Genomic DNA, 14538 nt, shown 5'->3' with positions numbered 1-14538 from the left:
AGACCGGGTTCCCGTGTGAAGCGGGGAATGGAAATGGCTCCCAGAAGGGTCAGCGTCAAAGTTCAGAGGAATGAAGCAGCTGGCATCACTGCCAGACACAAATGACCTACTGGTGCACTGTCCAGCTGAGGCAGAGGAGGAAACGATGACAATCCACTGGACTGCCACTGTCCTTTGTCATCCCGATCTAAGAGGAAGAGGCTAGAGGCTAGAGCTCAAGAGCCCACCTGGCACAGCCCCTACGGGTTGAATGAAGGCAAGGGCAGAGGTAGGAGGACAGGAGGGGAAGCCCACAAGCTCACAGGAGGGATCAAGTGGGGGTGACCAGGATTCCTCCCTGCTGCTGCTTCTGGACCATTCTGCAGATGGGCTTGTATCCCAGGCTCCAATTTCCCTATCTCTAGAAGAAGGAAAAGTACCCATCCGCCCCTAAAGAAAAAAATGTGGGGACAGGATGGACCATGGAGGGTTAAAGTTGAGCAACATGGGCTCTGAGCTTGTCAGACTGTGCAGGAGACAGTCAAGGGAGAGAAAGCAGTCATTACTCTGACCACACTGACCCATGACCCTCCTGGGAAACTCCTGAGGGTCTAGCTCAGGCCACTTGGACACATCCTCATGGGCATACATCCAGACCCACCCCAACATAAAGCTGCCTCGAGTCCCACCCATACACTATTTCTGGCAGCACTGGGCAGGGTCCTAGGAGCAGAAGAGAATGTGAAATGTCAGAGTAGAAGACCCCAAATTAGAAATCTACCATGTTGAGGGCCCAAGAGGACGAGGAGGACGAATCTACCTGGACTCTGCAGAGTTGAGACTCCTTCATAAACATGTCCCTCAACTCCCACCCAATGCCACACCCAAGCGCAGAGGTTAAGGCCCAGGCCCAGCAAACCTCCACCAAGAAAAAATTATGAACTACAGAGAAACATCCCAGCAAAGAAAGAAGCTGCCACCACAAAAAGGAAGCAGAGCATTCAGCTATCCTGGGGAAATACTTCCAACACCACCTCAGACCAACCAGAGAGATTCTGGGGTACACACCCCCTGCAGGCCTACCTAGCCTGGCACACAAGGCAAGGAGGAACAGGGATCAAAGGCTCTCATGCTGAGGGCAGGCTCAGGGCAGAGATGGACAGGTGCCCTCCCAGGGCCATCAATTCCCAGGACTACCTCTGTCCTTTTCTTTTAATGCTCTTCTACTCCTGACCCCAAGTTCCCTGACAGCTGAGACACCAGCAGTCAGCTTGTTTGGGCGGGAAACCCACACAGCCCACTGCATCCAAAGTGGCCCCAGGGGGCTCTTCTCCAACCTCCCAGCTCTTACCCGACTTGTTAGGAGAGTTCATGCCGGCTCTGGGCCCGCAGGAAGCTGGCGTTGGGGGCTGGGACGGGAGGGGGTGGAGCTGCGGTGATGTCAAGAGAGACAGACGATAACAGACAGATGGACGGGACAGGAGCCCGGGGCCACCGTGCCTCTAATGCCCATCCAAGGCCATCCTTCGGGGTGAGGCAGTCAGGCACTCAGAACGGCATCCCTGGGGAGAGACGGAGCAGGGTTAGAGGCCCCCAACTCAGGAATCTGGGAATCAAGGGAGACCTTGGAGTGATCAGTTTACACCTGTCTGGGGGCACAGAAGGATAAAGTAGAACTGGATCAGACCCTGGTACCTCTCTTCCTAACTGGTAAGGTTCCTAGTGCCCAAGGGGTAGGAAAAGGCTACAGTGGTCACAGTCAAACAAACTCCTTTTCAAGCATATCAGCTTCTGCTGCCAGGTGGGGAGACATTAGAGACTACCAGGGGTGCCTGAGGTGGTACTAGGTATGCACCAAAGAAGAAGCTCAGGAGCTTCTTGGCCTTTATCCATGGCAGCAGGGAAATGCAGGGCTGACCTGGAGTTCCTGGCAGAAGTTAAGGGAGAGCCACAGCTGGGACTTCCAGGGGGAGAGTCACTGCCTCCCTATTTTTTGAACTTGTACCACCCAACTGTGGATATAGAGACCTGCTTCTGTCTTGGTCTTCCCCCACTCAACAATGGGTCTAGGCAAGACAGTATGTTTCCAGGAATTGGGAAAGCCAGAGACATCGAGTCCCAGATCCAGCACCCCCAGGTTAAGGGGTTCAGAGCCCAAGCTCAGAGCTTTGCATGTGTTGCTCAGGTTGTATTCCAATGCCCTGCCCGCCAAACCATGGCCTGACACACACTGAGTCCACCAGAACAAGGGATTCCTTTTGCCATTTTGTACAAAGGCACCAAAGGGCCCCAAAATAGCTAGGGACAGTACAGTAATGGAGGATGTACTACAGGATCAAGGGTTTCCCAAGCTGTCCCCACCTCTCCAGCTCTCCCCTCCACCAGCCCCACAGTTTGTCCTCAAGCCTCAGACACTAGGCATGCACCCACCTAGGCCCATCCCTAAACAGTCCATGATCCACCCAGACATGATCTCATTCATTTGCTTCCAAATGAAGGCAGGCCCTCCAATACCCAATGAAAGTGAGTAGCAGGAAGCAATGAGAGGAGGCTGAGAGCCGCTGAAGTTTAAGCCATAACCCTGCTCTCCAAGCCTCCAGCAGGCAGTCAGCTCTGCCTCCTGGACAGCCCCACCTCCTGGAAGGATTAGTCTCAGTAAGCCTGGCATTCTCATCAAGGATTCCCAGGGGTGGGGTCCATTTGGAGCCCAGAAGCCATCCGTGACAGGAACACAGGAACACACACACACACATACACATGGGCACACAGAGAAGACCTGAAGGTCCTGGGCCTGCTGCCCCTGCTCTCTCTCACAGGGCTTGGACTCTGTGGCTGTAGAAAGGTGCTTTCAGATTCAGGGTCAAGATCGAAGGGGCTAGATGGCTCCTGACAGGCACCTGTGTGGGCTAAGGACAAAGGAGGCTGCGCAGGGCTGGGGCCAAGCTCAGGAATGCAGAAGGTGGGGCTGTTGATGCCCTGGCAGGGCCCGCGTGGGTTGGCAGCTCAGCCCGTGCCCACACCAGGGCTGGCGCCCAGTCCCGCTCACACCCTTTCCCGTGGGCTGGGGAACACAAGTTCAGAAATTCCCACGATTGCCAGCAGCCTGAGAGGCTCAGCCCATCTCCTTAGTGAGGGGCCCCTCCTTATCAGAACACTCCAGAGAAGCAGACCCCAGTGAAACAAAAATTAAGCTCAGCCCCCAGGCCCCATCATCCTCACCCACCCAGCCTCTCTGGTCTTAAAGGTGCTGATCCTCACTTACCGGGGAGAAGAGGAAGGGAGCAGCTCCTTGAACTCACAGTGGGCTCAGGACCCAGTTACACTGTTTCTCCCCACCCCATGGAGCTCAGCAGTACCCTAGGCCCCTGTCTACCTGCAAAGATTGTCTGCTGACCTCCATTCAAGTCTAGTGAGTTTCTTTCACTTACTGGCCAGGACTCCCTGGGAACAAAGCAGCGTTCAGGGCCTGAGCAGGACAGGCATAGATTCTTGCCTAGGGCAGGGCACAAAGGGGAAAGAGGGCAGCCTGACGTTCACAACCTGAGCTGTTTGTTCTTGCCTCTACAGAAAACTCACTATTGTTACAGGAGGGTCTCAGTAGGCAGTCAGTGACCAGCTGTGTGGCTCCCAGATGATCCATCCCTTGGATGCCAAACCAATGAGCAGCCTGGCTTCCATGATGACCTAAGTAGGCAGATCCCCTGGCTCTGCTCCCCTCACCCCAGTGGCCAACTGTTTCTTCCAAATAGACCTCCACCCCACTCCAGGAACCAAACCCACCTTCCACCTCCAGCCAGGACAGCAGGGTAGGGAAGTCTGCAGGAAACCAGCTGCCTCTCAGCCTGCAAGCTCACAGATAAGCTGTGAAGGAGGTAGGGTAAAAACCCTAGGGAAGACATCCCCACCTCACTTATGAGCAATAAAAAAGTCCGGCAGAGGGTGGGAGGAGAAGGGTAGACAAGCAAGGGAGATGTGAAGTAAGGCAATGTCCCAAAGGCCACTAGTTCACAATGTTGCCCTGCAGGGATCTTGTCCCTCAAACAACTCCCTCTGAATTCCTGGGGCATCAGGTGTGCCTTGGAGGGCTTCTCCAGAACCTGGATTCCAGCATTACCATGCCACCCTCTCCTAACACACTAGCTCTGACCCTGACAGAAGCAGGCCCAAGTCATGAGCTCCCAGGTTTAGGTGGCAGGGCCAAGCAGTTTGAACCAAGGCTGTGAGTCCAGGATGGGCCCCAACAACGGCATCAAAAAGCTACAAGTCCAGACATTCCGTCCAAAGGCACACAGGGCTTCTCTTCACCTTTCCTGACTGTGGCCACAGCAGGCCACTTTCTCCAGCGTCCACTGCCTTGTATATTCCCCAAGCTGAGCCAACAGACATCCAAGAGGATCAGAGCCACGAAGTGTGGCTGACTTGGATGTCCAGACCCCCAACTAGGGAAAGGGGGAGGGCAACAGGGGAGGAAAAAAGGCACCAGGCTGACAAATTCATTTTTGCAATCGGCCCATTTCTGTTTGTCTGCTCAGACGCAGCTCCAGGCATCTGCACAAGCCAGATGGAGGAGGCTGCTATTTCTAGAAAAAAAAAGAGGGGGGGAGGGGAGGAAGGGAGGAGGCGGCGGCAGAGGGCAGAAGATGGGGTCTGTTTGCCCTAAAACCTCAAACAGAATGATACCCCCTCCCCAGTACTACTAGACAGGGTTCCCATTCAAGAAAGGGCTGGGGCTGGGGCTGGGGTGAGGTGGGGTGGGGGAGAAGAAAGGCAGAGAAAGTTTAATTAGCCAAAGTCAGCTACAATAGGCCCCCTCACAGGCTGCATCAGGTTTTCATTCATGAGCAAGCGACATTGCTCCAAAAATGCCAAGAACCGCCCCCCCTTGCTGTCTCTCCCTCCCCCCCCAACCAACAGGAGTGAGTCCTCTAGCAGGCTGGCTGAGCCTGATGCGGTGTTCCAGACAGCCCTCCTCGAAGGGATGTGAGTAGGAAGAATTAATTATTAAAGAGCAGCTGGTACTTCAGCACCCACTGCACTACCCCCAGCTTCTGTGGCTGATTCCCTGTTCCCCAGCATCAAGGAGAAACACAAATGATCCCCACTTTCCCAGGTCCCATACAGCTAAGATGCCACCCCTAGGAAAGGGAAGGCAAACCTTTGTCTCTGCAGCTACTTAGGGTGGGTGGGGCATGTGACATGGTTGCCCCCTCCAGATAACATGATCCAAAGTAGGGGCATATACTGGAGAAGAAGGGAAGGCAGACTGAGTGAACATCTCTTCCATCCTTGCCCCCAGGTAACCTGCAGCTGGGACTTGTGTCTCTGGCCCCTCATATGCACACACCCCAGGACAGAGTGGAGATGTGGGGGCCTGTTCCTCTAACTCTGAGACCCCCAACCTGCCTCATCAACATTTAGCACAGATTCAACTCCAAGTGGAAAGAGGGCAGAGAGGATTCAAGAAAAGGAGAAGGAGGCAAAACAAGATCTGCCCAAGCTTTGTGTTTAGGGAGGGAAAGGGAGGAAAGATTGGAATGAAGAAGGAAGCAGCCCCCAACATGGCTCACTCACATCCCTAGCCTAGCCCAGCCCAGCCCAGCCCAGCCCAGCCCAGCCCAGCCCATCATCTCTACAGCGAGCACAGGTTCAGGGGTCCTGGTGTCTGGGACTTGGGAGGCTCAGGATCCTCCCTGACTATACCTTTGGAACCTAAAAGGAGACTCAGGGTAGGACCCATCTCAGGATCCCATCCTGCAAGGCAAATTAGCCAGGGGTCCTTCTGACCAGGACTCCTGAATCTCCCATCCCCTGCCTCCTTTTGTTTCTATGCTCTGGCTCCATCTTCCCCTCCCAGTTGGACCCTGAACCCAATCCCTATCACCACCACCATCATCTCCAAGCTCCAAAGCTAACTCCAGGTCCCAGGAGCACAGTGGTCACTGTCAGAGTGGTGGATCCCTTTCACACTAACCCCCAAAGCAACTGCAGCTGCTACCCTTCCTCTCTAGGGACAAGACTCATGTTAGAAGGCCAAAAGCAGAAATATCAGGTAGTCACCTTCTCCTCCAAATGAAGCATGCCCACCTTCCCTCTTCACTATCCCCCAGGCTCCCAGATGAATTACTTATCACCCAGTCAGTTCTCATCTTCCCCAGGGCCCAGAGAAGGGTGGGGTAAAAAAGCAGACTCCCCCAAGTTAACAAGGCTCTGACAGAGCTCCTGCCTCCATGAGATACAGACTCAGTATGAAAAACGGGGGGCATCCACCCGAGACAAGAAGGGGGAGCTCCGATTCATTTACTAGCTCTCTCCCTAGCTCCAGGGTGTCAGACAGAAGAGGGTGGGAACAAACGCAGTAATGCTTCACAGGGAGAGGGTGAGAATAATGGAAGAGAGAAGTAAGGTGGGCCCCCGCAGTACCCCTCCTCATGCACGGGAAGTCAAGGACATAAAATCAAGGAGGCGTTCTAGGAGATGGGGAGAAGCGCTGTGGGTGGGCAGCTCCTCTGACCTCAGAGTACCAAGAAAGGGGTGTTGAAAGAAGAAGGGTCTGCACAGAATCTGGGTGCAGGGCTCAAATCATTCCGCATCGCAACATAACCCGCCGGGAAGGGGGCAAGTCAGACATCCCGGGCCAGTCCCCAGGCCATTTGGGGGCGCCGGGCACAGGAAGGCGGGCCCCTCCCTTACCTGCGGAGAAGGCGCCCCTGCATGCGAGGGGTGGGGAGGGGCGCGCGCGGCAAGCCCAAGGCCGGACTCCTGGGCTGGCGATGCTCCCGGGGGGCGCCAGCTGGCACCCCGGCGCCGGGAGAAAGGAAGGGGGGCGCGGAGAGCGGCGCGCGCGCGCGGGGAGCCCGCGGGCAGCGACGGCAGGAGAAGGGGGCGCCGCCGGGCGTCCCGGGGGCCGGGGAAGATGGGATCCGGACGGGTGCGGTGCGCTCACCCCCTGCGGCTGGAGCTCCGGCTTCGCGGGCGGCGGCGGCAGCAGCGGCGGCGGCAGCAGCGACAGCGCCTCCTCGACGGCTCCTCCATCTTTGCGGCGGCTCCTCCGGCTCCGCTCGCCGCCGCCACCAACAACAACATTCGGAGACGTCACTCCTGTCACGTGACCCGACCCGGAGCTAAAAATAGACCCAGACCCCCCCACCACCACCACCACCAGCTTCAGCCACCACCAAACCCTCCCCTCTCTCTCGGCCCTCCCCGCGGGGCGGGGCCAGCAGCGCCACCGTGACAACTTCTTAAAGGGCCTTACCAGTCTAAGCTCGAGGGATCCGAGTCCAGAGAGTCGTGGTGGAAGGAGGAGTCCTGTAGGGACAGGATCCGCTGCTGGGGCTCAGTCTTTGGGACGTACGACTTTGTTCCCTGCGCTTCTTCTTCGACTTCCTTTTCAGAGCGTGAATGGTGCAATCTTTGCCTGCCTAAACGACTCCCTAACACGCCCTCCCGTGGTGGGGGAGGGGAACTGGGGTGGATTCTTAGGGGCTGGAAGAGCCCAAGCCCCTACGGAGACTGCGTGGCTTGGACAGGTCTCCAATTCGCGCTAGGGAGAGAAAAGCCTGGGGAACGTCAGGATATGGCTAACAGTCAAAAGGGCAGACCCGGAGCCTACAAAATTGCTGGTCCCTGATTTTGGTGCCATCCTCACCACAGTGCCCCTTGGAACATAGTTTAAATATGTGTGATTAAACCTACACAGTTTGTCAGTGACCCAGCAATTCCACTAACAAAACATTCATTCTAAGAAAATCAATATTGTTGTGGTCCAAAATGAGACTAAAAAGAAAGAGAATGCTTATAATGGCATGAAATATTGAAAACAGCTTAAAAATCCATCAGTAAGGGATTTATAAATGAAGTAAGGACATGCATTCGGTGGAATAGCAGACAGACATTAAAAATTATATGGGTCTAGGGCTGGAGGTGTAGCTCAATAACAGAGCATGTGGTCAGCATGTGTGAGGCCCTGGGTTCAGTACCCACCATCATACATATATATATATGGGGGGGTGTAATCAGGCAAAACCAAAATGCTCTTGATTTTCTTGAAAATCAGGAATCTAACAGGTATTACTGAATCTTTCCAATATTTTAAGAGCAACAACAAACTAGACTGATATGTCTGAATATGTATATATATATATATATATATATAAAAGAGTAGGAAGATATATACAAAATATTATCTTTACATTCTTCTTTGTCTCTTCCTGTATATGTGAAGTTTTGTAACAATCATATTACCTACCTAATCAGAGAAAGTAAAAGACACACAAAAGTTTCTGTGATAAATGATAAAGGTTCTTCCCACAAAGTATCTCATGAGTCTGTCTATCTTACACATCCATCAGCACCCCTTGTTCTAAGCAAATCACCCCTCACCTGAAATACTGTAGCTGACACCCAACCAATCGAATCCCTGCATCCATCCCAGCCTTCTCCAAAAGCCATGACCTTTTTTTAAAAAAATATTTTTTAGTTGTAGATGGACATGGTAGCTCTATTTAATTTATTTATTTTTATGTGGTGCTGAAGATCAAACCAGTACTTAACACATGCTAGGCAAGTGTTTCACCACTGAGCTACAAACCCAGCCCAAGCCATGATCTTTTAAAAATACAAATGTAACAAGGCAAGGTGACACATGCTTGTAAGCCCAGGAACTCAGGAGGATTGGGTGGATCACAATTTTGAGGCCAGCCTCAGCAATTTGGAGAGGCCCTAAGCAACTTAGAGAGACCCTGACTCATAAAAAGAACTAGGGCTATAGCTCAGTGATGAAGTGCCCCTGGTTTCAATTACCAGTACTCCAAAATAAAACAAAAATATGTGCAAACATGTGTGTGTACATATACATATGTGTGTCACACAAAATCTAATCAAAGCCTTTCTTTTTCTTTTTTTTCTTTCTTTCATTACTGAGCTTCATCCTCCAGTCCTTTTAATGTTTCATTTTTCTCCAGGGTCTTGCTAAATTGCTTAGAGCCTCCCTAAATTGCTGAGGCTGGCTTAGACCTGCAATCCTCCTGTCTCAGCCTCCAGAGTTGCTGGAATTATAGTTGCTGGGCGTGCCACCATGTCAGACAAAACCTTTCTTATTTTTGATGGCACACACCTGTAATCTCACCTACTCAATAAGCAGAAGCAGGAGGATGGCAAGTTCAAGGCCGGCTTCTGCAAGCACTTTAGTGAGACCCTATCTGAAAATAACATAAAAAGATAAAAAGGGCTGGAGATGTAGCTCAGTGGTAAACCACTTATCTAGCATGCACCAGGCCCTGAGTCTGATTCCCAGTACCATAAAAAAATAAATAAATAAATACCTTTCTAGTTTTTTAGATTTTTCTAAAATCTGCTGCTGGTTCAGAAAAGTGGTTTTCAAACTTTAGGGTACTAACAAATCACCAGAGGAACTTTTTCAAAAGATAATTCTTGAACCCCACCCCCAGATCTTATTTTTTTTTAGTGGAAAAGAGGCCTAGAAATCTTAGTTTTTAATACCCTAGGAGATGTAGCTGGTCTTTTCATACAAGGAAAATCAAAACAAAACAGTCAAAAGCTTCTACATGATCCAGTCCCTGCCCACCAGCCTCTCCTCCCTGAGCACTCTCTTTAGGCAGCCATGTGGCTTTCTCTAGAGTCCTTGAACAATGTGCTCCTTGCTCTTTTGGGCCTTTGCACAGGCTGGCCTTTTATTTTGTTTTTCTTTCTGAAATGCCCTGCCCTCTTTTCTTTGCCTGCTCTTACTCATCTGTGGGAGCTCAATTAAATATCACTTTGAAAGAGGCCTTCCTTGATCCTTTAACAAAGCCAAATCCCTTGTTATATATGTTTTCATTGACTCTGATAACAATTTTTAAATATATACATATTTATAGCATTATTGTTCCAACTTCTAATGAACTGTAAGTTTGTGTGTGTATGTATGTGTGAGAGAGAGAGAGTGAGAGAGAGAGAGAGAGAGAGAGAGAGAACAAATTCATGTGCACATGTATGTGTTAGAGATCAAACCCAGGGCTTTGCACATGCTAAGAATATGTTCTACCACTGAACTACATCCCCAACCCCTTTCAGATTTTATTTTGAGACCAGGTTTCACTAAATTGCCCAGACAGGCCTCAAACTTATAGTCCTCCTGCTTGAGCCTCCTGCCTTAGCCAGAATCACAGGTGTGTACCACTGTACCCAGCCCTATATGCCACTATGTTTCTTGAGAATAGAAACCACTCATCTCCCAGAGTAGAAACCACACATCTCCTGGAACAAAAGAGATCTGAACATTTGTGGAACACTCATTCAGAGTGTTCGTAAACCAAGGTAAACACTTTTGGATGCAACAACATCCCCCATGGAATCATCCCCATCACTCTGGGACAGGGGTCCCCCCAGTTTCTTCCTGTAATAATGGTACCACCCATTTGTTATTATTCTTGTACCACTTTCTGATATCCCTTGGCAGCTGGGTTGGGTTGGCTAGGGAACTTATTTTCTTAGTGCTTATATTTTGCCTAAACTTGGATCATGATCCATTGGAGAAAACAGACAATATCAGATGCCTTTTTGCCTTTCCAGCACTAAGCACATCATTTCTCACAAAGTAGATGCTCAGTAAAGGTTTGGGGATCCTGGAAGATTTCAAGTTTCTTTCTTCTTGGGGGCTCCCCATTACTGTGACACATGATGGTCAAATATTGTCTCATGGAGCACCTTGGTTAGGCATGTCCCATTCTGATGAGAGAACTGAGGCTCAGGGAAGCCAAATAATTGCCTAACATTTTAGAGTTCATAGAAGCAAGAACTGGGATTCAAACCCTGGACTCTGTTCCCTAAACACAGGGAATAACGAATAGCTGGTGAGTAGGGCTCCCAAGCCCAAAACTCTAATCCCCTTCTCTGGAGGTCTCTGAGATTATCATCTCAGTCTCCCAGCAGCCAAATGCCCCAAAAGGGACAAGGTTTTGTGGCATGGGAGACTGGGGGTGTAGCTCAATGGTAGAGCACATCCTTAGTATATTTGAGGTCCTGGTTTTGATCTCCATAACAACAACAAAACAATGATTTTACCTTACAGGACTTAGATGAGCCTTCAGATTTCCCCTTCTCAATTAAGTGAGTGCTAAATAATTCAGCATTTATTCTACATATGTTTGTTAAGTACCTGCGAGAGGTGTCTAGCTCTAAGGAGCTGAAAGTTCCTTACAGAGAATAGAACTAAAGTAGGTGGAGACCCTTGCCAGGTCCATTCATCATGGAAACAGGGGTTGAGGGTCTGTCTCCTTAGCCACTACCTTAGTTTCCCCAGGTACAGTGAACCTGCAAGTGGGCTCTAGTAACTGACTAGGGAACTTCTGACCCTGGGAGCCACTCACAAACTTGGTCTCTTGGTGAACGGAAGAGAAGAGCCAGGCGTTTAAACTACCCGGTAGGTAGTAGTAGAATTGGACTTTGGAAGGGGCTGGGAGAGGAATGGGAAGTGGTGAGCAACACTGCTAGGGGCTCTGGGAGTTACTATATCTGTCTGGAATCATGAGAATGTCTTGGCCATGACTTGGGGCAGGAGATCAAGCGACCTTCCTCGCTGTGCGGGGGATACTGCTGAACTGACTGTCAGCACCCACCTCCTCCACACCCCTCACTCACCCAGGCTCTGTGTCCTCTAGGGTTAGCAGTGCCTGGGAAACAGTTCCAATGTGCTGTCACCTCCAAACTTCACCCAGAATTTCTCTGGAGTAGAAATCTTCAGATACATGGGCAGAATTCCAAAGGATCTGCCCAGAATGATCTAGCCCACACTTCTGGTCCTTGGTGGGACCATATTTAAGTAGCTCTCCTTGCCTCCAAAGAGTGACTGTGGTAGAAACAGTTCTGCCTAAATGCAGGCTTGGACAGAAGATAATATAGAATGAGGAAGAACTGAGTTGATAAACCTAAGCAATAATCATTTATTAGCAATAATCATTCATTATTGTCATTTATCAAAGACAATATGTACTCTGAGGCTTACATCAATTATGGAAAGTGTCTTATACACAAAGGCATCTTGTATATACTCCATTCAGCAAGAATTTATTGAGCATACTGAAAAATTATGAGGCAGCACAATGGTAGGTACTGTGGGGACTGCAGAGAAGGAGAAGGAGAAGACGACAGGTCAGGAGGTGAGGAAACTTGGGTTCACAGGATAACGCCATCCTGGTGTGTGGTTGAATGAGTCGTTTCCCCTCAGGGCCTTGCTTTCCTTATCTGGGAAGCTGAACTTAGACTTCTGTTCTCTGAGGTCCCTTTCAATTCTGACATTGTGAGTACCAAATTAGGTATGACGGCAGATGTGACAATGTTCAGCATAGTTGCCAAGGTTCAAAATTTAGGCTGGACTTTCATTCTTCAGTGTACTTAAGGCCCAGTCCTGCCTTTGGACTGTTCACAGTGAGTGTTGGAGCCAGAAGAAAGTTTATTTTAGAGCAACTCCATGTGCTCCCAGGCACAAAGCCAAGCAATGATACTTAGGAAGATGTAGAACCTAAGGAAAATTGCCCCTATAATGCCTGGGTTTGGCCCAGGTGTCCCCTGTATGAGCCCAGACAAGTCGTTTCCTCCCTCTCTCTCTCTGGGCAGATTCTTTCTTTCCTTCTTTCTTTCCTTCTTTCCTTCCTTCTTTCTTTCTTTCTTTCTTTCTTTCTTTCTTTCTTTCTTTCTTTCTTTCTTTCTTTCTTCCTTCCTTCCTTCCTTCCTTTCTTTCTTTCTTTCTTCTTTCTCTTTCTTTCTTCAGCAGTGGAATGTGAATGGGCCCCTTTATTTGTATCATGAGAGGGTTGGACTAGATTATCTTTCTTCCAGATGGAGACATTTCTGGCAAGTCCAAGAAGGTAAAGTTGAAAAGGAAGGGTGGAAAAACAATTTCTTCCTCCTTTTCCTTTCCTCCCCACCCCCAGGGCCCTCTTCTCTGGGCCTGAGGCAGAAAGAAACCAGTTTTGGGCCAGCATCCAGCCACAGATGCGCTTGACTCCGAGATGTTTCAGGGAAGGGCAACAGGGGCCTTGCGGGAGCCACCATCCCTCTGGGCTCAGTTTCCTCAACTGTAAAACTGTGTGGTTGGAGAGATGACTTTTGAGGACTTTTCCAGTTCTGCCAGCTAACTCTATTCTAGTGTCCTAGCAAAAAAAAAAACAAAAAACAAAAAAACAAAACCACATCAGAACAGAGAGGACCTGGTTAAAAGTGAGGACCCTTATCTAGTTTTTGACACCTCAAGTCCCTTCCCAGGACTCCTGCCTCCCACCTTCCTGGTCTAGAAATTGGGAGCAGGTCTCTGTCTCTACACTTAGCAATGGCCAAACGTGGGAAAGCCAGTACCATGACTCCTAGAACAAGCTGTGAATCTATTTAAAAATAAAGATTATTCTTGGTATAGCTGCTACCATGTCATGGCACCTACAAAATAATAATAGTAAATATTATGTATGTATGTACATATACAAAGAGAAAGCAGAGAAAAGTGGTTAGTCCTCTGGTCTGCAGGTTGCACACTGGCCAAAAGCCTTCCTAAAGGCTGGCTACCTGCTAAACAATAGCAGGTGATCAGAAGGCCTGGGACAGAGGTGGGACCCCAGGAGAAGGTTTCACAGTCCAGTTCCCTTTAGGGATCTGGAATGGCACACATTGAGCCTTCTTCTTTTCTTTTCTTTTCTTTTTTCTTTTTTTTTTTTTTGGCCCCAGTTTCTTAGGTAGCTGGGGTTACACACATGGCTCTACATAGAGCCTGCTTACCCTTCCAACAGCAAGCAAGGCAGAGGTTTGAAGGATGGCTGAGAAGGAAGCCTATCATTTCCTACCCTTCTTCCTGGAACCTGGAAATGAGGCTCAGGATTTTCTGGACTGTCTAGGATTCCTGCATATCAGCTTAGGACTCAAGGCCATATGAATACAAGTGACAACTTTCTTTACAGGTTCTTCCCAGGGTGTCTTCTTGGGACAGAGCATGGCCACAGAATGCTGGGAAAGGACAGAAGATGCAAATGTGCCTGCCCCTTGGGAGACCTTACCATCCTGTGGAAACAACATGGCCATGTCCCCTGGGGAATAGAAGTCACCTCTGTCTAGAAGCTCTGGCAAATCATTTATCCTGAGACTTAATTTCCTTCTGTGATTGGAGGTATGAACCCAGTGATTCTGGAAGGCAATCTTGGCTCTGAGGTCATGAAACAAAAGGGGACAGGACACAGTGAACTTATATGCTACACAGAGAGGTATGAGCCATTGGCACACAAACACTGGCCCAAATGCCGCCCTCCAGCAAGAAGTCTTTGGTGAACATACACTTTGTGCACCTTTTTCTTAACGGTTATTGAGAGAATTTCTTTCTTTTTCTTTTTCTGTCTGTTTGGTCCTGGGGATTGAAACCAGGGCCTTCTACCAATGGGCCACACCCCCAGCCCTTTTTATTTTGTTTCATTTTATTTTTTTTATTTTTGGTAGGGGACTGAACCCAGGGGTGCTTTACCACTAAGCTACATCCCTAGCCCTTTTTTCTTTCTTTAATTTTTTTTTTTTTTTTCAAAT

The 14538-nt window shown here is 49.6% G+C and overlaps 1 protein-coding gene across 1 annotated transcript in view; it reads right to left on the bottom strand.

The window, feature by feature from the left end:
- The window catches only part of HDAC5 (histone deacetylase 5), a 35022-nt gene extending 27943 nt beyond the window's left edge, over positions 1 to 7079 (bottom strand). Inside the window, exons 1-2 of the mRNA XM_079133469.1 lie at positions 6923 to 7079; positions 1331 to 1541 (exon numbers count right to left, since the gene is read on the bottom strand). Coding sequence (XP_078989595.1) covers positions 1331 to 1352 — 22 coding nt within the window. The 5' untranslated portion in view covers positions 1353 to 1541; positions 6923 to 7079. The remainder of the gene's footprint in view (positions 1 to 1330; positions 1542 to 6922) is intronic.
- Between the last annotated feature and the right edge of the window lie 7459 nt (positions 7080 to 14538).

This window comes from Sciurus vulgaris (genome assembly GCF_902686455.1).
Source record: "Sciurus vulgaris genome assembly, chromosome: 3".
NCBI classification, from domain to species: domain Eukaryota; kingdom Metazoa; phylum Chordata; class Mammalia; order Rodentia; family Sciuridae; genus Sciurus; species Sciurus vulgaris.
This window is presented reverse-complemented; position numbering and strand designations above follow the sequence as displayed.